This window comes from Aulostomus chinensis, chromosome 10 (assembly GCF_037954235.1).
Source record: "Aulostomus chinensis isolate RoL2024-O1b breed Wild chromosome 10, RoL_Achi_v1.0, whole genome shotgun sequence".
Taxonomy (NCBI): Eukaryota; Metazoa; Chordata; class Actinopteri; order Syngnathiformes; family Aulostomidae; genus Aulostomus; species Aulostomus chinensis.
The window spans coordinates 30,061,529-30,084,520 of NC_141329.1; the positions used below are offsets into that span (position 1 = coordinate 30,061,529).

General features: G+C 43.9%; 2 protein-coding genes across 11 annotated transcripts in view; one reads left to right on the forward strand and one right to left on the reverse strand.

Moving 5' to 3' along the window:
- The window catches only part of LOC147255257 (transient receptor potential cation channel subfamily V member 1-like), a 12,783-nt gene extending 3,839 nt beyond the window's left edge, over positions 1-8,944 (forward strand). The window contains exons 5-15 of one of the 7 annotated variants that reach the window (XR_015118247.1): positions 1-231; positions 346-522; positions 1,663-1,818; positions 1,906-2,001; positions 2,096-2,166; positions 2,248-2,413; positions 3,151-3,217; positions 3,298-3,635; positions 7,828-7,952; positions 8,276-8,628; positions 8,708-8,767. The exon at positions 1-231 is cut by the window's left edge and continues 74 nt beyond it. Coding sequence is in view for 2 of the 7 variants with exons in the window: in XM_086217022.1 (XP_086073148.1) it covers positions 1-231; positions 346-522; positions 1,663-1,818; positions 1,906-2,001; positions 2,096-2,166; positions 2,248-2,413; positions 3,151-3,217; positions 3,298-3,635; positions 7,828-7,952; positions 8,531-8,628; positions 8,708-8,787 (1,605 nt within the window). In the remaining 5 variants the exon portion in view is untranslated. Of the gene's footprint in view, positions 232-345; positions 523-1,662; positions 1,819-1,905; positions 2,002-2,095; positions 2,167-2,247; positions 2,414-3,150; positions 3,218-3,297; positions 3,767-7,827; positions 8,629-8,707 lie in introns of those variants that run through there. The other 6 variants (XM_086217022.1, XR_015118251.1, XR_015118249.1 and 3 more) reach the window with 6 other exon arrangements.
- A 99-nt stretch (positions 8,945-9,043) lies between these two features.
- On the reverse strand, positions 9,044-22,391 carry LOC147255258 (protein FAM222B-like). 4 transcript variants are annotated; one of them, XR_015118252.1, is made up of 4 exons: positions 22,238-22,391; positions 17,327-17,454; positions 12,584-15,197; positions 9,044-10,529 (listed from the first exon to the last, which is right to left on the reverse strand). XR_015118252.1 is itself a non-coding variant. In XM_086217026.1 (4 exons), exons 2-4 carry the CDS (start codon positions 17,406-17,408, stop codon positions 10,492-10,494), a joined length of 1,947 nt encoding a protein of 648 aa, XP_086073152.1. In that variant the 5' UTR covers positions 17,409-17,454; positions 22,238-22,391; the 3' UTR covers positions 9,044-10,491. The 4 variants fall into 4 exon arrangements, 3 of the variants coding, with proteins under 3 accessions (XP_086073152.1, XP_086073150.1, XP_086073151.1); XM_086217026.1 differs by having other exon boundaries at positions 13,371-15,197; XM_086217024.1 differs by having other exon boundaries at positions 9,044-15,197.
- Positions 22,392-22,992: the final 601 nt, after the last annotated feature.

Sequence of the window (22,992 nt, forward strand, 5' to 3'; positions counted from 1 at the left end):
CGAAAAGCTGATGTGACCGACAAAGACTCTCATGGAAATACTGTCTTGCACACCTTGGTGGTCATTGCTGACAATACGGAGGAAAACACAGAGATGATACTCAGGATGTATGATGAGATCCTCATCCAGCACAACAGACTGGAGGGAAAAGAAAATGTTCATTTAGAAGCAATTGAAAATAATCACGGGTTGACGCCTCTGAAGTTAGCAGCCAAGCTAGGCAGGATCGGGGTAGGTCCACAAGTGTGTCTGTACAGGAGAAACATCTGGGATTATCTGTCCTGACCTGATGATGGAAGCAATGAATTCTCAAAAAACCTCTATCTCTTTTCTTATGTGCGTCAGCTGTTAAGACACATATTGCAGCGGGAGTTCCTGGATGAGGAGAGAAGGCCGATGTCCAGGAAGTTCTCCGACTGGGTCTATGGTCCAGTCCAATCCTCACTGTATGATATTAGCTCCGTCGACACCACCGAACCCAACTCTGTGTTGGAGATAATCATCTTTGGGAGTGAAATTCCGGTTTGACATTTTCCTGTATTGTCTTACTTTTAAAGCACTGTTGTATTGGATCTGATGACATCTAGTGGTGAGATTGCAGATTGCAACCACTCTCCTCACCCCTGCCTTCCAAGTGTGTATGGAAGCCCGTGGTAGTCTGCAGGGTCATTCACTCCTACATTTTCCCAAATTGAGCGTCTAAAACGTCTGTCATCCCAGAATGGTCAGCCTGCAGCTGGAGCTTCCGACTCCTACCAGAGAGCATCCGTCACCGCTGCGGGGCCTCACGTGCTGATTCAGGAAAGAGGAAAACATTGGTCGCCATTTGAAACCTCACACAATGCTGATGTCAATCATTTTTGTGCCTCATAACCATTGGGCAAAAAAGTTTTACAAAATAAAAACTGCCTGTTTAGCGTCGCACAATGAGTGCTGATGGATGGGACGTGTTTGCATACCTGCTCCCATAGCCTGCAGTTCCTCATGTGTGTGCTCTGGTGCAGCTCAACTGTGGTCCAGGATGGTGGCTGGCTTAGCACAGTGACTGGTAGCGAATGGGTAGTGTTAGCATCAGCTAGCTCAGGTCCAGGATGCTGGTGTGTCCAGCAGGAGTCCTCCTCCTCATGATTAGTAGCAGCAGTCGCTCTTCTAGTCCTCAACAAACCTTTGGTTCTGTTGACCCAGTACACCCATCCATCCAATTTCTATAGCAGGTTGTCACGGGTGGAGCCTATCCCAGCTGACATTGGGTGAGAGGCGGGGTTCTCCCTGGACGGGTCACCAGTCCATCACAGGGACATCAGGGGCAATTAGGGGTTCAGTATTTTGCTCAAGTTATTAAATGGCTATCCAGTTACAGGTTATACACCACTCTCACTATATTAATGCTGCCAAATGTTTTCTGAAAGAAGTGAATTTGATTACTACATGCTAACACTTCCCTGCCACTGCCAGTCACTGTGCTAAGCTAACTAGCGTGGGAGAGAAGGGTCTGTATCTCGTTGTCTGGCTCTGTGAATGATGGACAAGAAGAGCACCTGTCACAAAAGCTGGCATACCACTTTAATGTTCTCAGACTGACTTTTTGGTAACATGCACTATTGAATGAAGAGTGAAGGAATGAAGGAGAATTTTAACATGGGCCTGTGACTTTTGCCTCAGAATCGCCCTGAGATGCTCCAGGTTGAGCCTCTACGGAGCCTCCTTGAAGACAAGTGGGACAGGTTCGCATCCAAATTATTCCTGATGAATTTCCTCATCTATGTGGCATACCTGATCATCTTCACCAGTGTGTCCTTCTACAGAAAGGAAGGAAAGGTAGGACACATGGCACTTTGCTATCCCAGCTCACAAATGCAAACTGATGGTGTGTGGTTGAAGAAGTGACCCTTTATTGACCTTCAGCCTCCATTCCCCATTGAAAATGTCCCACTGGACCACCTCCGCTGCCTCGGGGAGCTCATCAGTGTCCTTGGAGCAGTGTGGTTTTTCTACAAAGCGGTGAGGAATCTGCTTCAGTAGATCACAAAAGAAGGGTCAATTTTAATTTCAGATAAATTTTATATTCTAACTTGTCTGATGTGTAAATCCTCAGATAAAGATATTCAAAGGTCACCCACCAAAGTTCAAGGCTCTGTACATGGACGGCTTCAGCGACATCCTGTTGTAAGTTCCTTAAACAATCATGAGATATTTTCATGTTGATCCACTCTGGATGTCGCTGCTCCACTTTGCCTTCCTCTACAGTTTCCTGCAGGCTACACTTCTTCTGATCTGCACGGTTTTGTACTGCTGTGGGTTCAGAGAATACGTCGGAGTTCTCGTGATCTCATTGGCTCTAGCCTGGATCAATGTTCTCTACTACTCCAGAGGCTCTAAACAGATGGGGATGTACAACGTCATGATGCAAAGAGTAAGGACCTTGCTATGTTTAGGAGCCACTCACACTCCGTCTCCATGACTCCAATACAGAAATGTATTTGCGCAAGTAAAGGCAAAGAAGTACAGGCTCTTAAATGAGCTCAGAAGTCTGATTCCAGCTCTGAGTCATGCCACCTGCAGTGTTGGCTGGAAATCCCATTCTTCACTTCTCTGGTCGCGAGACCTCAGCGGTGGAGTGTCTCGAACTCATCGCTGCCCTCGGCAGTTACTGTCACCTTTGTTGGAAAATGCCCCTTAAACAAAACACATCCGTTTCGCTCATTGTATCTTTTTTGTGGGTTAACAAGCCTGTTTTTAAAATGTCAGGAGTAGAAAGTCGAGTTATTTGTGTGAAAAAGGAGGGTGTACAAGAAAATGTCTTGTCGGAAAAATAAATAGTGGAGCAAAGTGCAGATAAGTAGAGTAACTTAGTATTTGTACTCTGTTACTTGCAGCTGGTGTGAAGTGGGATTGTTGGATGTATGATGACCTCCAACAATCCCACTTCAGGAAATCAAAATCTCTTTTTATTATTCAGCAAGTGACCAAACAAATTCTAATGTTCTCCAGCTTCCCTAGTTGTAGTTTCTCTGGAGCAATTTTCTAGAGAAGGCTCATCCGGCGTCCTCTGGGCTGCTGATAGTCCCTCGTGTCAGCATCCGATGCAGAACGCCCAGTAAGAGGAGAACTCGATAGGTTTCCTGGTTCATAACCTGTTTCTCATTCCAGATGATCCTTGGTGACATTCTGCAATTCTTGTGTTTCTATGCGGTCTTCCTTTTCGGATTTTCTGCTGGTAAGACTTCAACAGACTTAAATCAAAGGTGTTCAACAGTGTTTTCCACACATCTGACTTCAACTCCCTCCTTTTCACAGCTGTCGTAGCGCTTATAGCAGACTCCCCACCATCTCTCGGAAAACTCCCCAATGGCACCCTGGCCCCCGACAAGCTTTTGGATGTTGAACCGGTTCAGTGCAAAGACTCTTACTCCTACGACGACATCCGTTTCACCACACTGGAAATGTTCAAGTTCACCATAGGAATGGGAGATCTGCAGTTCACAGACCACGTTCAGTACGTGCAGGTGTTCTACATCCTGCTCATCCTGTACATCGTTCTCACATACATACTGCTGCTCAACATGCTCATCGCTCTGATGGGAAACACAGTCCAAAAAATCTCAGAGGAAAGTGAAAACATCTGGAAACTGCAGGTAGGTTAAAGTGACACTTGGCCAAGCCTGCATCCTACCTTAGGATAAAGTCTGAGAGACGCTGCTCACACTGACCGGGAAGCACAGCTCTGTTACCGATGGAGCCACCAAACTTCAGCTCATGAAACGAGGTGAAAATTAATTTCAGGTTCAGTTTCAACACAATTTTTTGAAACCAAAGCAGGAAACTTATTTAGAGAGGAAAAAACTGAAATGAGTTCAATTACTTTATAAAAAAAACGAGATTATTTAGATCTCTAACAAATAAGGATTTATGATGATATTTAATTCCGGTTATGATTTAAACAATGAAAGAACATCGGCTAAAGTACATGTGCGTAACACTTAACGCGTCAACATTCCAGACAGAAGTATAATTAGCTGAGCCAGCAAATAATAGCAGTTATATTTAGCTGTGAGGGTTATGAGATCTGACCCACAGTGGAGGCGGAAAACATCATGCAGGAAGCCTACTTGAAAGGAAGCTTAACATCCAAAAAAACACACACACACAAACACACACACACACTCATATATATATATATATATATATATATATATATATATATATATATATACATATATACACATATATGTGTGTGTGTGTATGTGTGTATATGTGTATACACATATATATGTATATGAACATATATTTATGTGTATATATATTCACAAATATATGTAAATATACACGTATATGTGTACACATTTGTATATCTATTTAAATGTGTTCATATATACACACATATATATATATATTAGTATGTATATGTGCAGTATGTATATGTATATATGACATACATAGATACATATATGTATCTACATGTATAGATACATAAATGTATATAAACATATATATGTGAATACATATTCAGACATATGTATGTTGAAATAAACATATATACATAATTGTATATACACACACATATGTGTGTATTTGTATATATACCCATATGTATACATATAGGTATACATGTGTATATGTGTATATATGTATCTGTATATATACATATATATATATATATATATATATATATATATATATAAAAATACATACACATATGTATATATTCATATATATATATATGCATATGTGTATGAACAGACATGTTTACATATAGATATGTATGATTGTTTTATATACATTGTGTACATTTACATATGTGTGTAAATATGTGTGTATATGTACACATGTACATATAAACATTTATGCAAACATTAATACATATTTGTTTGCATATATACACATTTATACATAAATGTGTATATACTTTCATATACATATGTATATATGAATACATACATGTGTGTATATATGATATACAAATACATTATGTATATATGTATATATACATATATGTGTCTATATATGCTAGATGTATTTATATACACACAAATATGTACAAATGTATATATCTACACATATATACACATATATGTATATAAACATATATACACATATATGTTTGTACATACATATACATATTTATACTGTGTGTATATATATATGTATAAAACAGTCACACAAATATGCATATATTCATATATTTACATATAGATATATATGTATGTATGTATGTATATATGTATATAAACATATATATGTACATATATACATAGATATATATACATTTATGTGTGTGTATATACATATGTGTGTATATATATATATGCATTTGCATATATACACATATGTATAAATAAACATATATTTGTATTTATATTTATGCACATATATGTATATATGTGTGTGTATATATGTATGTATATGTATATATTATGTAGATGTATATATACATTTATGTGTATGTACTTCCATTCATGTGTATACATACATATATACATGTAGATGTACATATTATATACATATATACATATATATACATGTGTACATACAGTATATAGTGTCATGTGTATCCACACACATAGACAAATATGTGTATATACACATATATAAACATATGTATACATATAGACATAGATATATATGTTATATTACCATCTATGTATATATGTTTTCATAAGTACATATGTGTATATGTACATATATGTACATATACCCAGATATTTACATATATGTGTATCTGTACATATATGTAAATATCTGGGTATATGTACATATACATAAGTGTACATATATACATACTGTATATACACACATATTTATATATACATATATATGTGTATACATACATATATGTGTACAAAACCAAAAACTAGTGAAGTTGGCACGTTTTGTAAAACAGAATACAATGATTTGCAAATCCCTTTCACCCTACATTCAACTGAATACACAGCAAAGACAAGATACTTCACGTTCGAAATGAGAAACTTTATTTTTTGCAAATATTAGCTCATTTGGAATTTGTCGCAAAAACGCTGGCACAAGTGGCAAAAAAGACTGAGGAAGTTGAGGAATGCTCATCAAACACTTATTTGGAACATCCCCCAGGTGAGCAGGCTCATTGGCAGCAGGTGGGTGCCATGATTGGGTATAAAAGCAGCTTCCCTGAAATGCTCAGTCATTCACAAACAAGGATGGGGCGAGGGTCACCACTTTGTGAACAAATGTGTGAGAAAATTGTCAAACAGTTTAAGAACAACATTTCTCAACGAGCTATTGCAAGGAATTTAGGGATTTCATCATCTACGGTCCGTAACATCATCAAAAGGTTCAGAGAATCTGGAGAAATTACTGCACGTAAGCAGCAAGGCTGAAAACCAACATTAAATGCCCGTGACCTTCGATCAGGCGGGACTGCGTCAAAAACCGGCATCACTGTGTAAAGGATATCACCACATGGCTCAGGAACACTTCAGAAAACCACTGTCAGTAACTACGGTCCGTCGCTACATCTGTAAGTGCAAGTTAAAACTCGACGATGCAAAGCGAAAGCCATTTATCAACAACACCCAGAAACGCCGCCGGCTTCGCTGGGCCCGAGCTCATCTAAGATGGACTGATGCGAAGTGGAAAAGTGTTCTGTGGTCTGACGAGTCCACATTTCAAATTGTGTTTGGAAAATGTGGTCGTCGTGTCCTCCGGACCAAAGAGGAAGAGAACCATCCGGACTGTTATAGGCGCAAAGTTCAAAAGCCAGCATCTGTGATGGTATGGGGGTGTACTAGTGCCCAAGGCATGGGTCACTTCCACATCTGTGAAGGCACCATTCATGCTGAAAGGTACATGCAGGTTTTAGAGCAACATGTTGCCATCCAAGCAACGTCTTTCTCATGGACGCCCCTGCTTATTTCAGCAAGACAATGCCAAGCCACTTCTTCTGCACGTGTTACAACAGCGTGGCTCCGTAGTAAAAGCATGAGGGTCCTAGACTGGCCTGCCTGTAGTCTAGACCTGTCCCCCATTGAAAATGTGTGGTGCATGATGAAGCGAAAAATACACCAACGGAGACCCCGGACTGTTGAACAACTTAAGCTGTACATCAAGCAAGAAGGGGAAAGAATTCCACCCGAAAAGCTTCAAAAATTGGTGTCCTCGGTTCCCAAGCGTTTACTGAGTGTTGTTAACAGGAAAGGCGACGTAACACAGTGGTAAAAATGCCCCTGGGCCAACTTTTTTGCAATGTGTTGCTGCCATTAAATTCTAAGTTGATGATTATTTGCAAAAGAAAAGAAAGTTTCTCATTTCGAACATTAAATATCTTGTCTTTGCAGTGTATTCAATTGAATATCAGTTGAAAAGGATTTGCAAATCATTGTATTCTGTTTTTATTTACGATTTACACAACGTGCCAACTTCACTGGTTTTGGATGTATGTACTGTATATAAACATATATGGATACATTTACATAGCTGTACATGTTTTTAACATACACATATTTATATTTACATATAGACATAAGTGTATACATATATACACATGTATATATATTTATGTTTTATATATACACGTGTATACACGCACATATATACATGTGTGTATATACACTCATATGTATATATGTGTATATATACACACGTGCATATATACGTGTGTATATACACTCATATATATATGTGTATATATACACACGTGCATATATACATATATTTGTATATTTATATATACACATATTTATATACACACATACATATAATTACTTTTATATATATATATATATAGATTATAACTCAACTCTGCAACAGTTCTTGATAGTTCTTGAACCACTAATGATATGCGGCGCCCCCCAGAGGGCCTTTACCATTCTGGACATGGAGAGAACCCTGCCCACGTGCCTGATGAACAAGCTCTTCCCTGGAGGGTCCAAGCTGGTGTGTTTCAGGAACAACCAGGACGAGAGTCGGACATTTTTCAGGTAGACGAACTCCACGTGTGATCTTACTGATCTGTTTATGTTTATTCTGAATTGCTTTTTCTCTTCTGATTCATTCAATTCTGTCTGCCTGTTTTCCTTTTCCCTGATTCTCATACTCCTCCATAAAGTACTGATCTGTTTCTGCAATGGTAGAAATTGTATGTTTGATAATTTAGCTGAAGGGATTCTAAGGCTGCACAACCAATTAATTGCTCATCGCATTATGACCTGCTACATTTTTTTTTAACTCTAGGAAGCTGCAATGTTAATGAAAGGCAAACTGCATCTAAAGAGCATTTAACATTTACTCTTGTGAGCTGCAGGCGTTCTTCCACACACATCTTCTACAGACTGAAGAAAACGTATGTTTGATACAGAACTGCACAAACCACGCCCCTTTCCAATCATGATGAGAGGGGCGTCTCATTAACGTAAGAATGATGTCCATTGCATCACACATCAGAGTGCAGTCTCAGTATCAGTCAGAATAACGGCACTGCAGAGGAAGATGAGTGTAGGAGCTTTTAGTCCTGTCAGGCCTGAGCAGCGTCCCCACCTCGAGTCTCCCTCCTCATCAGGGTGGAGGAGATGAACTGGAGGCAGTGGCGGTCAGATCTGGGTGTGGTCTATGAGGAAGACCCTGGTCATGGCATGACGATGCCCGGGCACACTCATGGTGGGAAACAGACCACACGTCTCACGCCTGCCCCCTCGACAAGCTATGATCCCGCTCATATCAAGTTCTGTTCTTTCAGGCAAGCGGTGGAATCTCAGTCCGCTGCTCCACAGGATCCGCCGAAGACGTCACCACCTGCAACAACCTGACGTTCCCTGAAGAACATCAAACCTAGAATGTGATTGGGTCAAAGTCTTCTCACCCGTCCATTTAGTTGCTCTGTAATGTTCTACCCATTCATTAACAGAAAAAGTTGCATAAATGGACTTCAATTTTTCAATAAAACGTTGTTCACCTGTCGTCTGTGGACTCGCGTCACATGAGCAAGACGTCGACGTGATTTCTGAAGACGCTTCACTTGTGTATTTCTCTCTCGATGTGTGGAACAAAAACGCATGACTCCGGAATTCTTTGTGTTTGCAACTTTTATTTTGGTTAGGGGGAATGTTTGTGCAAGACATTTTATTCCTGAAGGTTAGGCAAAACTGGAATATCACATTTTCACAAAGTAGAGAAAGTTAAGGCCCCTCCTCCACCACCGCCGCCGTCCGTGATACGATTGAGTTTTGACAACATCATCATCAGAGCACAAAGACTCTGGAGAGAGAGGAAGCCCGTGTCCGGATACACATGACCAGCTACAACATGTCGTAGTTTAATGAGACTTTCTGACACGGACAGGGACCACCCTCTCTCTAGATTTATGACTCTTTTCTTCACATCTTTACACTTTCATAGATCTTCTTTTACAGTCCACACGAGGGCAGCAGCTCTCCTCTGCCAAGGCTTTCACCAGGGTGGTTACAGAGAGGGACGCGTGGTCACTTTGGTCAGTGAGTCAGCAGCAAACAGTTCACCCGTCCCGACAGAGTCCGGGAATCGTGGCACACTTGAGGACTTCAGTCCATGACACAGTATCAGTAGTTACACTAAGTAGCTTGGTCCCCCATCAGATTCACTTCCTGCACCTTTGTCCATGTGCAAGTACCCAAGCTTAACAATCACACATGCAAACACCCATTCACACATTTTCTCCATATTCAGCCCGGTGGAGGCACTTCATATGAAACTGTAGAACCTGACTGTTGCGGGCTGGAACCAGTTTAGTGTTTTCACTCAGTGACTTGGTTAAAAAAGCAGCCCTGGACTGTAGGGCACAGTGGGTCAACCTGAAAATCAACACCAGTTAGTTACTGTACATGTAGAATACAGAATATCCTTGGATTGAGTCGTGAAGACCAGGGGTTCTCAAAGCCGGGTTCTTCCAGTTCTGTGCTTCGGCGCCTTTCACAAATATTTGAACACATGAAGTCTGACAACACATCCCTGAAACGGCTCATCTAGAACGTTCACAAACAGAAAAGTAGTCTTCCATGGAGCAACAGTGGTGGAACAGTCAACTGATGTCTGACCGTCGGAAACTCTGTGTCAAAAACAGGACTTTTACTTATTGGTAAAAAAAGTTCTCATCTATTGGTTTCCAGGGTTCAGTTCGTGTCACAGTTTCAGGGTCACTGTTTTGGTTAGGGTCATTCCTTTTACGTCATTTTAACACTCCAAAAATACCACGAATCAGCAAAAACCCTGCAGTTCTCATGTGCACTGGATGGTGGCGATATATGGACAGGTAGGAGAAGCATTATTACCTTCATATTTTTAATATATTAATATTTTGAATCAAGGCAACATCACCGTCCCTGTGACCTAACATGATACCACTGCCCCAAACCCTTGTCCAATCGTCGATGCTCAATCAGACCTTTCCAGTTTGAATGCTTGTGAAAGACGTGTCAACGCAGCGGCGATCCAAAACCCTCCAGATGGGATTCCTATCAAACAATTTCACCTCAAATGGCTTATTAGTCAACTCGAGGGTCCAGCACACTTAAGTTTGAAAACCCCTGGAACAGAAAAAAAAGACCAGTGTTTGAATCACTGCCGTGTTCTCCTGCAGCCACCCTATAAATACATCCACTGATACACTGTTACTACTCAGACACAATCACACAAAAAACATACGAGTGTGTGTTAAGATTAAAGTCAATAGCAGCTTCAAGGGGCAGGCACATCAAAAATGAGAGCTGGAAACTGTCAAGCAAGAAGACCAGAATCCAGAAAAGCGCGGGCTGGCATCTCAGCCGTCTCTCCGAGTTTGCTCGCTCTCCCTTCGGTACTGAGTTCTGACAGGAAGTGATGCATGGCGGAATTCAAGAGATCCGACCTCTTGGTTTGCCTCCGAGTGCCGTCAATTTTAGTCTACGTCAGTAAGCGTCGCCCACGGCACCTAATGTGAAAATACCTATGGCTTTGTTATGCAGTGGTCCAAAATAAAATAAATTAAGAATCTATAATCAGGATATTTAGTAAGAACAACTCAAACAGTCCAAATACTTAAAAAATAACTGCTACAGCCCAGTCCTACATACTTTTCTAAATACTATTCATATTTTACTCTTAAAAATCATTTTAAACCCTTGCTAGGCAACATTTGAGACTGTAGGATGGTGACATATCAACAGGGAGGAGAAGCATTATTACCTTCATATTTTTATTTAAGGCAACATCCTCCTCCCTGCTGCCTAACATGACACCACTGCCCGACCCTCTGACAGTGCAGTTTCGCCCAGATGAGCTCAGGCAGGAAACTTCTCACCATACTTAAGTTTGCAGCCTAGTAAAGAAAGTCTAGTATTATGAAGTCGAAGACAACTACTGTAACATTTAAGGCTTCGTCCAGAAGGCTTGAGGACAACATCCAGCTGGTTCAGAGCTTCATGCTAGAGACACCTAGCATAACATCACCTGCAATAATCATCCTTATAGGTAGCACAACTACGACACAGGGTCAGGCCAGTGGTTAGTAGATGACACACGCTGATTAGATCCACACCACATGAATTCACTTGCACTACAGTAGTAAAGTGGTAATGGAGTATCTTGGAGGTACTTGCATGCTTGCAAGTGATCAATTTGCTTTTTCACCTACTTTTCCATAAAACTGGGACACCAGTCGCTTTCACGTTAGCGACGGACACGAACGGTGCTCATGCCCCTTCACCAAAGGTAACATTTAAAAGTTCTACAATTCAAGTAGGATCTTCTACGGAAATACGATAAAAACATGAAATAAAGCATAGAACTACTACTTCAAAAGGTATTTCGGAAATACAGCACACAGGTAGGTAGTAAGTGAGAATCTGAATCTCAGAAATAAAGATGTGATTCATCTTGTTGGTCTCTTATGTTGGGTGTGTTCAAAACGGGGCCTGCGGCGTCCCAGGAGGGTCTGGACCAGGCCAAGCTTCTGTTCGCTGCTGACAGAGACACTTCCAAATCTGCTCAGCAGCACCAACGTGTCCTTGACGTTGCCTCTTGCCCACAAATGTGTCGCAGAATTGTTTTTGTTCCATATCGTTGAATCAGGAGTTGCGACTAAGGGTTCATTTCTGCTGATTATTTTAACAACCAATCGACAGAGTGCTCAGTCTACTTCACGTAATTTAATTGGTTATAAAAAAAAAAGAACAATTAATTTTCTTTGATTAACTAATCAATTAGTTGTTGGAGCACTATTTTATTATCAAAGAACAATTACTGTGACCAAAACCAATGTAGTTTAATATGAATGCAAGCCATCTTTCAGGGCAGCTAGCTTATGTTAGCTGGCTAGGTCATGGTTGCGAAGAATTAATTTCTCAAATGTTTAAATAGATAACTTCACTCAAAAGTGATGCATGTGTATAAAGCGGGCAGAGAGACAACAAATCAGCAACACTCTGTTTCGAACAAACCCACTGACTCTCCGTGGGCCCAACCAATCAACTAGCCAGCTGACAGTGTAACCGGTTTACTGGCTACCACAATCTTAACTCCCAAATAAATCCAATATTGGTTGGGCCCTAACTACCAATTTATCATTCCAGTACATGATTACAAATATAATAGCAAAAACTACCTGGACCAGTCACGGTGCAGTTCAGAAGCCATGCTGGATTAGTCGCGCCTCCCATCTAGGCCAGTCAACAAGTGTGCACCTCCACTATGGGAGGGAGCTCCTGGAAAAATGTTTTTAACAACAGTCTTGCTAATTGCATATACATGTAACCTTATTCAAATGGATCAGACCTGTCTAGAGGATAAATAATTACAAACACTACACAAGGACATCCTAAATCTCACCTTTGGGCAGTTATAAGGCCACAAATGCTGAAAAAAGTCATTCCCTGTCAACCTGGGAATAGCACTGTGACAATCATATGGCAATAATAGTACAACTGAATATTTTGAAACACAGTATATACATGAGCAAAAGCAGCATATCCATGCCAGTGATGAAAAGAGGAATTCTACTCAGTGGAACAACAATCTCAAAAACCCTTCATCTGCAACAAACATGGCTTTAGACCTGAGGAATACTTTGAAACATCACAGCCTGGTGGGTCTACTAATCGAGCTCCGAAGCAACAATTGATCACTTGCAAGATCTTCAAGAATAAACCACAGAAGCTGAAAGAGTGAAAACCCAGCACAGCAAGTTGGGAGGGGCACACACTATCTGTACCCTGGGTGGTGAGTGTGGGCACCACCGCTGTTACTCGGGTCCTGAACTTGTCCCACAGCTGAGCTGTGGATCTTTTCCATCATATCCATGTTGGGCTCCTGATAGCTGGGCATTTGGAAGTCCCCTCCTAAGAAATCCACACTGGGCAACAACTTCGACTGGGCAGTAAGACACTCTTTACCTGGTCTATATTTTGCCCCTGGGACGCGGCCTGTGGAAGCAGCAGCCTGCCCGCCCTGGAAGGCCACTGGGATGTCCTGGGGGCCCGATCCATTGTTACCTGCTGTGGCCGGGATGCTGCCCCAAGGTGACTGCATGTAATGGCCATTAATGTAAGGCATAGAACCTACAGAGCAGTTAGCAGGGGATGACGGCCGGGCCTTCTCTGCAGAATTTTTTAGAGAAAAGGACTGCGCAGGGTTGGGCAGCTTGCGGGGATAGTTTAGGTTTTGAGAGGAGAATGCACATTCAGACGGAGGCTCCATCCTTGGGTTCTTACAGGGATGGACCCCTTCGGGGGGCTGCTGAATGTGGGCCAGCTGATGTTGGGCCCAGGAGCGCTGCTGCTGCAGTTGCTGTAGTTGTAAATGTTGCTGCTGCTGTTGTTTCTGCTGATGTAAATGGTGCTGAAGCTGCTGCTGCTGCAGTTGTACCTTCTCTGGGTCTGTATGAAAGGCAGGAATGCTGTTAGCAGCAGCAGAAATACTGGCCTGTGAGTGGTGAGCAGCACTTGGAGTCTGAGCTGAAGCTTTGTCTGCAGGTCCCACCATGAGGCAGTTGGGCACAGAGCCCAGAGCCAAGTGATGAGATGATACCCTCGAGCTGGCGTTGATCAGCAGGTTGCGGCTGATGGGGCTGGGGTTTGCGATTTGGCCCTCGCAGACTGAAGTGGTGCTCATGCCAGCCCTTGCCTGACACAGCTGGTTGATTTGGTGCACAATGCTGCTCAGGTCGCCTGGCCGGTTCTGATGCAGGGTGGCTGCCATGGACAGTGGGATGGTGGAGGTAGATACAGTTACATTTGGTGGAGCATCTGCGTCTGGAAGCTTCCTGGGCCCGTAAACCCCCGGTGGGGGCTGCTGGAGGCTGTTAGACATGGTGGGAGGTCCTGCTCCCACAGCCTGGGGAAGGGCCTGTGAGCTGACGAGCCCCTGGGTGTGCTGCAGGCTGGGAAGCTGAGCTCCATCAGACATCTGGCACAGATCCTGAGTCACTCCTTGTGTCAGTAAAACTTGCGGGGGAACCGTCTGATGCTTTAGTGTCTGCAAATGAGAAAGGTGATGCTGTGGCACCACTGATGGACAGGACTGGCTCTGCTGCTGCTGCTGCTGCTGCTGCTGCTGCTGCTGCTGCAGAGCTCGGCCATGAGGCAGACTCTGCTGCCTCTGTAGGCCCTGTGTGTGAGCCAATCTTTGTTGCTGAGAAGTCTGAACCTGGGACAAGCTCTGCTGCCTCTGCAGGGCTTGTGAATGAGCCATGCTCCTTTGTTGCAAAGCCTGTGGATTAGGCAAAGGTTGAGGCTGCTGTAAAGTCATTGGATGAGTCATGTTTTGCTGCTGTTGCTGCAATGCCTGCGGGTGAACCATGCCCTGCTTCTGGGCAGCCTGGGCCACAGGCTGAGGGGGGCCCTGCAGGTGAGGAGCAGGCTGGGGAAGGTTTAAAGTGCTTTGAGGGGCATATGGCCCACTGTGAGGGTTCATGGCTGCCTTTAGAAGCTGTCGGGTGCGGCTACTGTCTGACTCTTTGATGACGCCTTTGGCAGGTGCACGGAGGACGGCCAGCAAGCCTCCACTGGCGCTGACCTGAGATGGGTAGGGACAGTGGCGCTGGCTGGAAGAGGAGGTGTCAAGCCCGTTGACTGTGCGGCGAATGTGCTTCCTTTGAGGTACTTTGACGCTATTGGGGAAAATCTGAATGGTCAGAGGGCTGTTGGCAACTTTCTTAGCATAGGCGTCCAACTCTGCTGGGGTTGGATAGCTGGCAGATCTCATCTTCTGTGTAGTTTCCCCTGTAATATGTAGAGCATCAGACACCCAGAAATGTCCAGCACACCAACTGGGATTTATTATGAGAGCAGAACACTATACTGGGATGCAACAATGACAATTAGTGATATCAAAATGAGACACAGACTGTCTACTAAATCCGGGACTCCACTGGTTGAAAAAATAAGCCAAGTGTAAAAAAAAAACAACAAAAACAACAACAACAACCTAATTCTCACTTTATTTATGAGCTCAGTAAATACTTTGAGAAATTTTATGGTTTTTCTTCCAAAAAGCACAATGTGTGTCCTAGGGCTGGGCGATATGGCCCAAAATTCCTATTGCAGTTTAATTTGCTCAGTCCCTTTCTACTTTTAAGAGACAATTGAAGACTCAATTGTTCAGAGAGCACCGAGGCACTGAACCTGACTCTGCTCCTCTTTGTCCTGTGGTAGAATCAGTCAGAGGGTCCAAGACCCAGCACTTAGTGACCATGTAGCACTAACTGTGTTGGGTGATGTTGTATGTCTGTTATATATAAAAAAAAAAAAAAAAAAAAAAAAAGTGGGGGGGGGCAACACTTCTTCTGCCACTAGATGGCAGTACCTGTGACCAAATCACAACTGAAGCACTTTTGCGCTACTATGGACTTTTCCATAATTAAGTCTGAATTCTTGCTTGTGCTGTACGTCGCTTTGGACAAAAGCGTCTGCTAAATGAAATTGTAGAATTTGAACTCTAGAAGGCAGACAGTATATACTGCGGTCGATGTTTTTGTGTGTAGATGTCAATATAACCGTTTCTGAATGGGTGCCATACGCCAATAGGAAAGGCATTCTAGCAGGAAGTTGTTTTCTAAACACAAAATAGTCAAGAATGTTAATTACAGAAGATTTATTGTGCAAAACTTCAATTATAGAAAGAATGCAGAAAACTTTTCAAGAAACTTGAAACTTTCTGTGCAGAGCCAACCTTTTTCTTCCCACTTGTGCTCAAAGAGTGACTTGTTGTTAGCGGAGTACACGTTCTCTGGCGTTCCTCATATTCAACAACGTGCTTCATCTTCAAGCGGTAGGACAGGACTACCTCTCTGTGCAATCATTGCCGCCTGGCATATTTTACAGATAATGTCTTTCTGCTCGGTGTCCAACACTTTAAATCCAAACCATGTCCACACTATTGACGCTGCACTGCTCTTTTTACGATCGCCTCCTCCTCCGTGCGCCCACTGCTCTCAGCCGTTTTGCCAAACAAATGCACAGTTCGATGATGTCATAAACTTTTGCAGTAGGCCGGTGTGATGAAAATCTCTACTACTGGCCAAATTTATCTCGCATACGGCTTATACTGCCCAGCCCTAGTGTATTTTGTAAATGATGGTCCTATTCAGAGCAAACTAGAGTAGGTATTGAGGCATGGCTAGCTCACGATGGGCAATCACCACCATGGTTGGCTGAATCTGGAGAGACTGACTTTGAGCTCAAAGAAATCCACTAAAGTTAAAATTTCAGTAAGTGCACGATGGTCATGACGTAAACAAGCTGTCACACTAATCACATTTGTAGCAAAGCTGAATGGTTGATATCAGGACTGTAACTGTCACCTTCACTTCAATCCCGGTTCCTGACAGATGCGTCTTTGGTACCAATTTAAATCCATTTAGTAAAAATGAAAAATACATGATTGTAGTTTTAGTTGTCAAATCTGTGGCACTGTCACACACTCAAAAATGTTTCATGGCAGGAACAAATACAGATCAATTGTAGTTAAAAATGTAATTTATATTAATTTAGCTGTTAAAATTCTTTAGTTTCATGCATTTTTTTCTTTTTGCAACTTTAAAAAGTAAAGCACAACTTGGTTATAAATTTGGTAGGAACAAGGCACCTTTCGATACTCAATAATATTGAAGCAATTTGGTGCTTAAGGAATGTACAATAAAAGAAGGGAAGTTCCATACACAAACCTGGTTCTTACCAATTTTCCCATCAATGTTATTTATGAAAAAAATCTCATTTTGTGAATCTTACATAAACAATATTGGCACTGGCAAACTCTACAGAAAATGTAAGCTTAGGTCTGCTTCCTTGATCCGACCAATGAGAAAAAGTCAAAGGAAATACAGATAGAAGACGGAGGGAGAAGCACATACATTTCTGAAGTCCAGTGTTCATCTGCGTGCGGGAGCGAAGTCGGACGGTAGGGTCACTTAATGCTGGCAGACAGGCCAGCATGTCACAGTCCCTCTAATGCAGCATGGGACACCTTCTCCTCACCATACTGGGGGGAAACAGAGCAGGCACAAGTCAGCTGTTGACAGCAACTCAGGCTGGTGTGAAATGACTTTGCTGTGTCCTATTTTCACACCCAGTTCAGTCTGACCTTTTGCAAAATGGCAGTGTGTAATAGATCAACATTGGGGTTCTGTAAAGGCTCGCTGCATTCACCCTGCAGCGAGCACAGAGGCGAGGTGATGATGGAAAAAGACTAAATGTCGCAACAAATGTTGACAGGCTGAAAACCAACAAGCAATCCTCTTCAAGCTGACATCAGGCAGGGCCAACAGAAAACAAAGCGCCAGTTCCTCTGCTGAATGTGATTCATTGGGTCTTAATATGAATACAACAGCAATCAGTGGTCCTGGATCCGGTGAATGTTTATGTATCTCCTCTGCACCGGAAAGCCTGCACCTCACTGTTTCCACAGATACACCAGAGCCCCAACCGCCGCCTGCATCGCCCCCCCCCCCCCCCCTTATTCCCCACTGTTACACCGGCCTGCGCTCCCCTTCCATGAACCAGTCTGCCATCCAGTCCCCCATCAAGCTGGCTTGCTCTCCCTGCCTCCCCTCCCATGAACCAGTCTGCCATCCAGTCCCCCATCAAGCTGGCTTGCTCTCCCTGCCTCCCCTCCCATGAACCAGTCTACCATCCAGTCCCCCATCAAGCTGGCTTGCTCTCCCTGCCTCCCCTTCCATGAACCAGTCTACCATCCAGTCCCCCATCAAGCTGGCTTGCTCTCCCTGCCTCCCCTCCCATGAACCAGTCTACCATCCAGTCCCCCATCAAGCTGGCTTGCTCTCCCTGCCTCCCCTCCCATGAACCAGTCTACCATCCAGTACCCCATCAAGCTGGCTTGCTCTCCCTGCCTCCCCTCCCATGAACCAGTCTGCCATCCAGTCCCCCATCAAGCTGGCTTGCTCTCCCTGCCTCCCCTCCCATGAACCAGTCTACCATCCAGTCCCCCATCAAGCTGGCTTGCTCTCCCTGCCTCCCCTCCCATGAACCAGTCTACCATCCAGTCCCCCATCAAGCTGGCTTGCTCTCCCTGCCTCCCCTTCCATGAACCAGTCTACCATCCAGTCCCCCATCAAGCTGGCTTGCTCTCCCTGCCTCCCCTCCCATGAACCAGTCTACCATCCAGTCCCCCATCAAGCTGGCTTGCTCTCCCTGCCTCCCCTCCCATGAACCAGTCTACCATCCAGTACCCCATCAAGCTGGCTTGCTCTCCCTGCCTCCCCTCCCATGAACCAGTCTGCCATCCAGTCCCCCATCAAGCTGGCTTGCTCTCCCTGCCTCCCCTCCCATGAACCAGTCTACCATCCAGTCCCCCATCAAGCTGGCTTGCTCTCCCTGCCTCCCCTTCCATGAACCAGTCTACCATCCAGTCCCCCATCAAGCTGGCTTGCTCTCCCTGCCTCCCCTCCCATGAACCAGTCTGCCATCCAGTCCCCCATCAAGCTGGCTTGCTCTCCCTGCCTCCCCTCCCATGAACCAGTCTACCATCCAGTCCCCCATCAAGCTGGCTTGCTCTCCCTGCCTCCCCTTCCATGAACCAGTCTACCATCCAGTCCCCCATCAAGCTGGCTTGCTCTCCCTGCCTCCCCTTCCATGAACCAGTCTACCATCCAGTCCCCCATCAAGCTGGCTTGCTCTCCCTGCCTCCCCTTCCAGAAGCTTCCTTCTTCAACTGTTATTAACATTTCCATGTTTCCTCCATTCTGTGTTATAAACTGTTTTCTTGTCTGTACCAACATCTCCTGCACGTCTGCCCCTCCTGGTGAGGGATCCTCCTCCCCTCCTCACCCTGAGGTTTCTCCCATTTTTCCCTGTTCAAGGTTTTCTATGGAGTTTCTCCTCAGTCGATGTGAGGCTCAGAGGGCAGAGGATGTTGTTATGATGCCATGTGAAGTCCTTTGAGACAAACTGTTTGTGAAAACGGGCTCTACAAATAAAATTGCCCTGCCTCACCCTTTCGTTGTACTCGTTACAATGACAATAAAGTGAATCTGAATCTAAAAGTGAATTCACTTTACAGAAAAGCCAGAATTCTTGCAGAACCTGAGTAACTCACTGTTTGATACGATCAGTGTGTACACAAAAAAATTCAACTTATAATTTAACAGTTTTGATCAAATGTTAAGCACAAGTGTACTTCTACTAATAAAAGCTTAGGACCATTCTAGAGAAAATTCTATTTGACTTTTCAGACATCTTTTTCTAGTGACCCACTGTTAGCGTTCACTGCGGCTAAACTAACGAGCAGTCAGCTAGTGGGGGGGGGGGGGGGGGCGCGGGCTGGAGCTCAGTAAAGCACCAGAGAGGAGAGGAGGGACACTAAAATGAACCTTGAGAAGTAGATTTCCCAAAAAGTTTGTGTCCCTTCAAAATGACTGAAGAGTGCAGCACTGACTAATCACCCTGGTGATCCAAATGATGAGGGCCTTGTGGGTGAATCAGCATGAGCTGATCCCATTAGACGGCGTTGGTTAAACAGGGCAACAGCTTTTAGATTTTCGGAACCAAAACGTCACAGGAAGTTTTTTCATGCCTTTGCCAAAACACCACTCTCAGCACCCGTCATTTCCTGACGTGATGTGGGTCATTAGAAGACTCCTTCCTAACAGGCGTCCGTATGAGAGAGATGGGGGACTCAAGGTGTCCTCATCGACAACTTAGCCAGTGCACTTTCTCTGGAAGCTTTATAATGGTTCGTCCGCCGTGGTTAATGGCCTCTATCTGGCTATGATGATGCAATGTATGACTTCCTGCAGTGAAATATAGTCCCAATAACTCTTCAGGGGGCATATTTGCACAGTCTATTTCAACTAGGGCTGGTCCAGACAGCCTTTGTTGCTGATGCATGAAGATTCACGAGCAAATACCTGCCTCGCAAAACCTGCTGCAGTGACCCGTGGGAGAGTCCAGAAGCAAATCAGGCCTGGCAGAAACGGATCAGCCCACTTTAATTCCCCTTCTCTCTTCTGCTTAATGCAATGAAGGTCGTGTGTATCAGAGCTCCGTCAAAAGTCATCAATTACACTTTTCTTCATAGTCGTCTTTGCCTGCATTGATATAAAGTTGCGCTGAACATTCACCACTGACTACTTAAAATTCCAGGACAATGTAAACTTCGTATGCACGCAGCTCCTTAAAACCTGACAATTGTTGTGAACTAGAAGAGCGACTGCTGCTTCTTATCATGGCTGACTTTGAAAGAGAGGATGAGGAGGATTAATGCTGGACACACCAAGACCCTCATCCTGTTCTACCTTAAGTAGTACACACAGGAGGTTCTGGTTCTGGAAGCTGAATGGTCAAGACAGACGTATGCTAACCAACTCATCCACTACCATTCATTGCGCTAAACTAATTAGCATGGGTCTCAGCTTTCTGATGCAGCACAGAGGAAAGACAGGTCTCCATCTTCTTGTCTGTCTCTAAGGACAATGACCAGCAGGCATATTTCCAAAAACACGGAGTATTCTTGAAAGATAAAGGTCACAATCGGATTACTTGTCCCCTTGGACAGCAGGCTGATGCAGCTGACAGCAGGGAGGGAAGCGCATTGGCCTGCTAGAAGGAGTGTGGCTGGCGGCTCCCTTCAAACTTCAGATCGCTAAAATGCTTTGTAATTTGGGACCATTTCTGCCATTTCTGATTTTTGCTTCACACATTTCAGAAATGGCAGATTCTAACAGAACTACCTTCACATGTGACCAGAGGAACAGTCCGTTAGCAGCGCTGCTGAGGTACCACTAACCCCAGCCAGGACTCAAGGTGTCTTAAACATGCCCACATCTGCTCTTCTTGCTGCCCTCGAAGATAGCGTTCAGTTCTTTCCTGGCTGACGGAAGCCTGCACCACACCAAGGCACATTCGTTTATGACATTTACATTTTTAAAATGTCTTTATATCCTCTTCAGGTCAGTGTGCTGTAACATCCTGTCCACCCACAGCCTGATATCTCAACAATGTTAATTAGCCAGAGCAGGTTCATACACATTAGTCTGCTCCTCCAACCAATACGTATCACACACAACATTTCAGTCAGGCAGAAGAAATCAGGTCAACCATCCTCCAGATATCCAGACTTAATTTTCTTCCATACCTGCAGAAACGCTTGTTGTTCACCCAGAATCTCTCCACAGGTTCACCACCAACTTCAGCCCCATTTCTGACTGGACTGAGTTGAATAGATATCATAGCATTTGCGCTGTGCTAAATCCTTGGCTGGTTCTGCTGATAGTCTGCTGCCTCCACCATGTGATCTCCATCCCACAGGAGGACGCAGGGGAGAGAATGTAGTCCCCAAAAGAGGAGAAATGGATCCTCATCAGTGCGCACTGTAAAATGTGACCTTTCACACAGACATAGGTCACACATTTAGGTCGCCCTCAGCTGAAACTCAAGTTGACCAATGTCACTACGTCTAATGTCACGGCTCTGCACACACCCCGTCGTTGGCTGGCTGAGCTTTCGGTAACGTTAGCCGTCTGACTGGCCATGTAGCCGGACTCTGCTGGAGTTTCAAATAGCGAGCTAACGCTAGCACAGACTCCAGCAAGACTCTTTGACCGGCTACACGTTACTGAATTGACTGCAAGGCATCGACACTTTCCTAACTCCCCCTAAAACCCAGAGACCGAGGTTCCGTCGAGCCCAGCACCACAATAAATAAGCAGCTCTTTGTGCTGCTGAGACAAGGCCAGCTGTTGGGCAAACTTCAGCTTTCCACGGACGGGAAAAACACGGCGACTCGCATGAGAGAAGAAAATACTTACTCTTCACGAACCTATGAATATGGAAACTTCATCCTGTACAGCTAGAACACTTAAAGAGTGATAAGATGTGGCCACCATCCCCAGTGTGTTGCTTCTCCGTGCTCCTGTCTGGCTACGGCAGCAACATCTACTGAGCATGCGCACAGAGAGGACCCTGTTCTGCAAACGGGCATCGAAGTCAAACGCCTGTCCAATAACTCCTGGGCGGTGGTTATTTACTCTGACGGAACAGAAATACTCCATTACTTTATGAGCCTTCTTTTCAAAATTAATGTACTTTTATGTGATTTCATTATCTTTTGTCTTGATGCAAACATTTTCATATATGTCATAATCTGCACAATGCGTAATACTTTTGTTTACATCAGTAGCTTTATATAAAGAGCTTCATATGCAATAAATTATATCTTTATTATTATAAATTGACTGTCTTTGCGTAATATAAAAAATTAAATAATTATATAGATTATATTCCATCCCTCCATGTTCCCCCTCTTCTCCTGTTGAGGGTGGTGGGGGTGGAGCCTATCCCAGCAGCCTTCCCCCTGGACAGGTCACCAGTCCATGGCAGGGCCAACACATAGAGACAGACAACCATTGGCTCTCCCAGCCACGCCTACGGTCAATTTAGAGTCTGGATTAACCTGGTCCCTCTTGATGTCTTTGGACTGTGGAGGAAGCTGGAGTAGTCAAGTCAAGTCAATTTTATTTCTATCGCACCAAACCCCAACCAAAGTTCTGTCCTGACTCTGTCC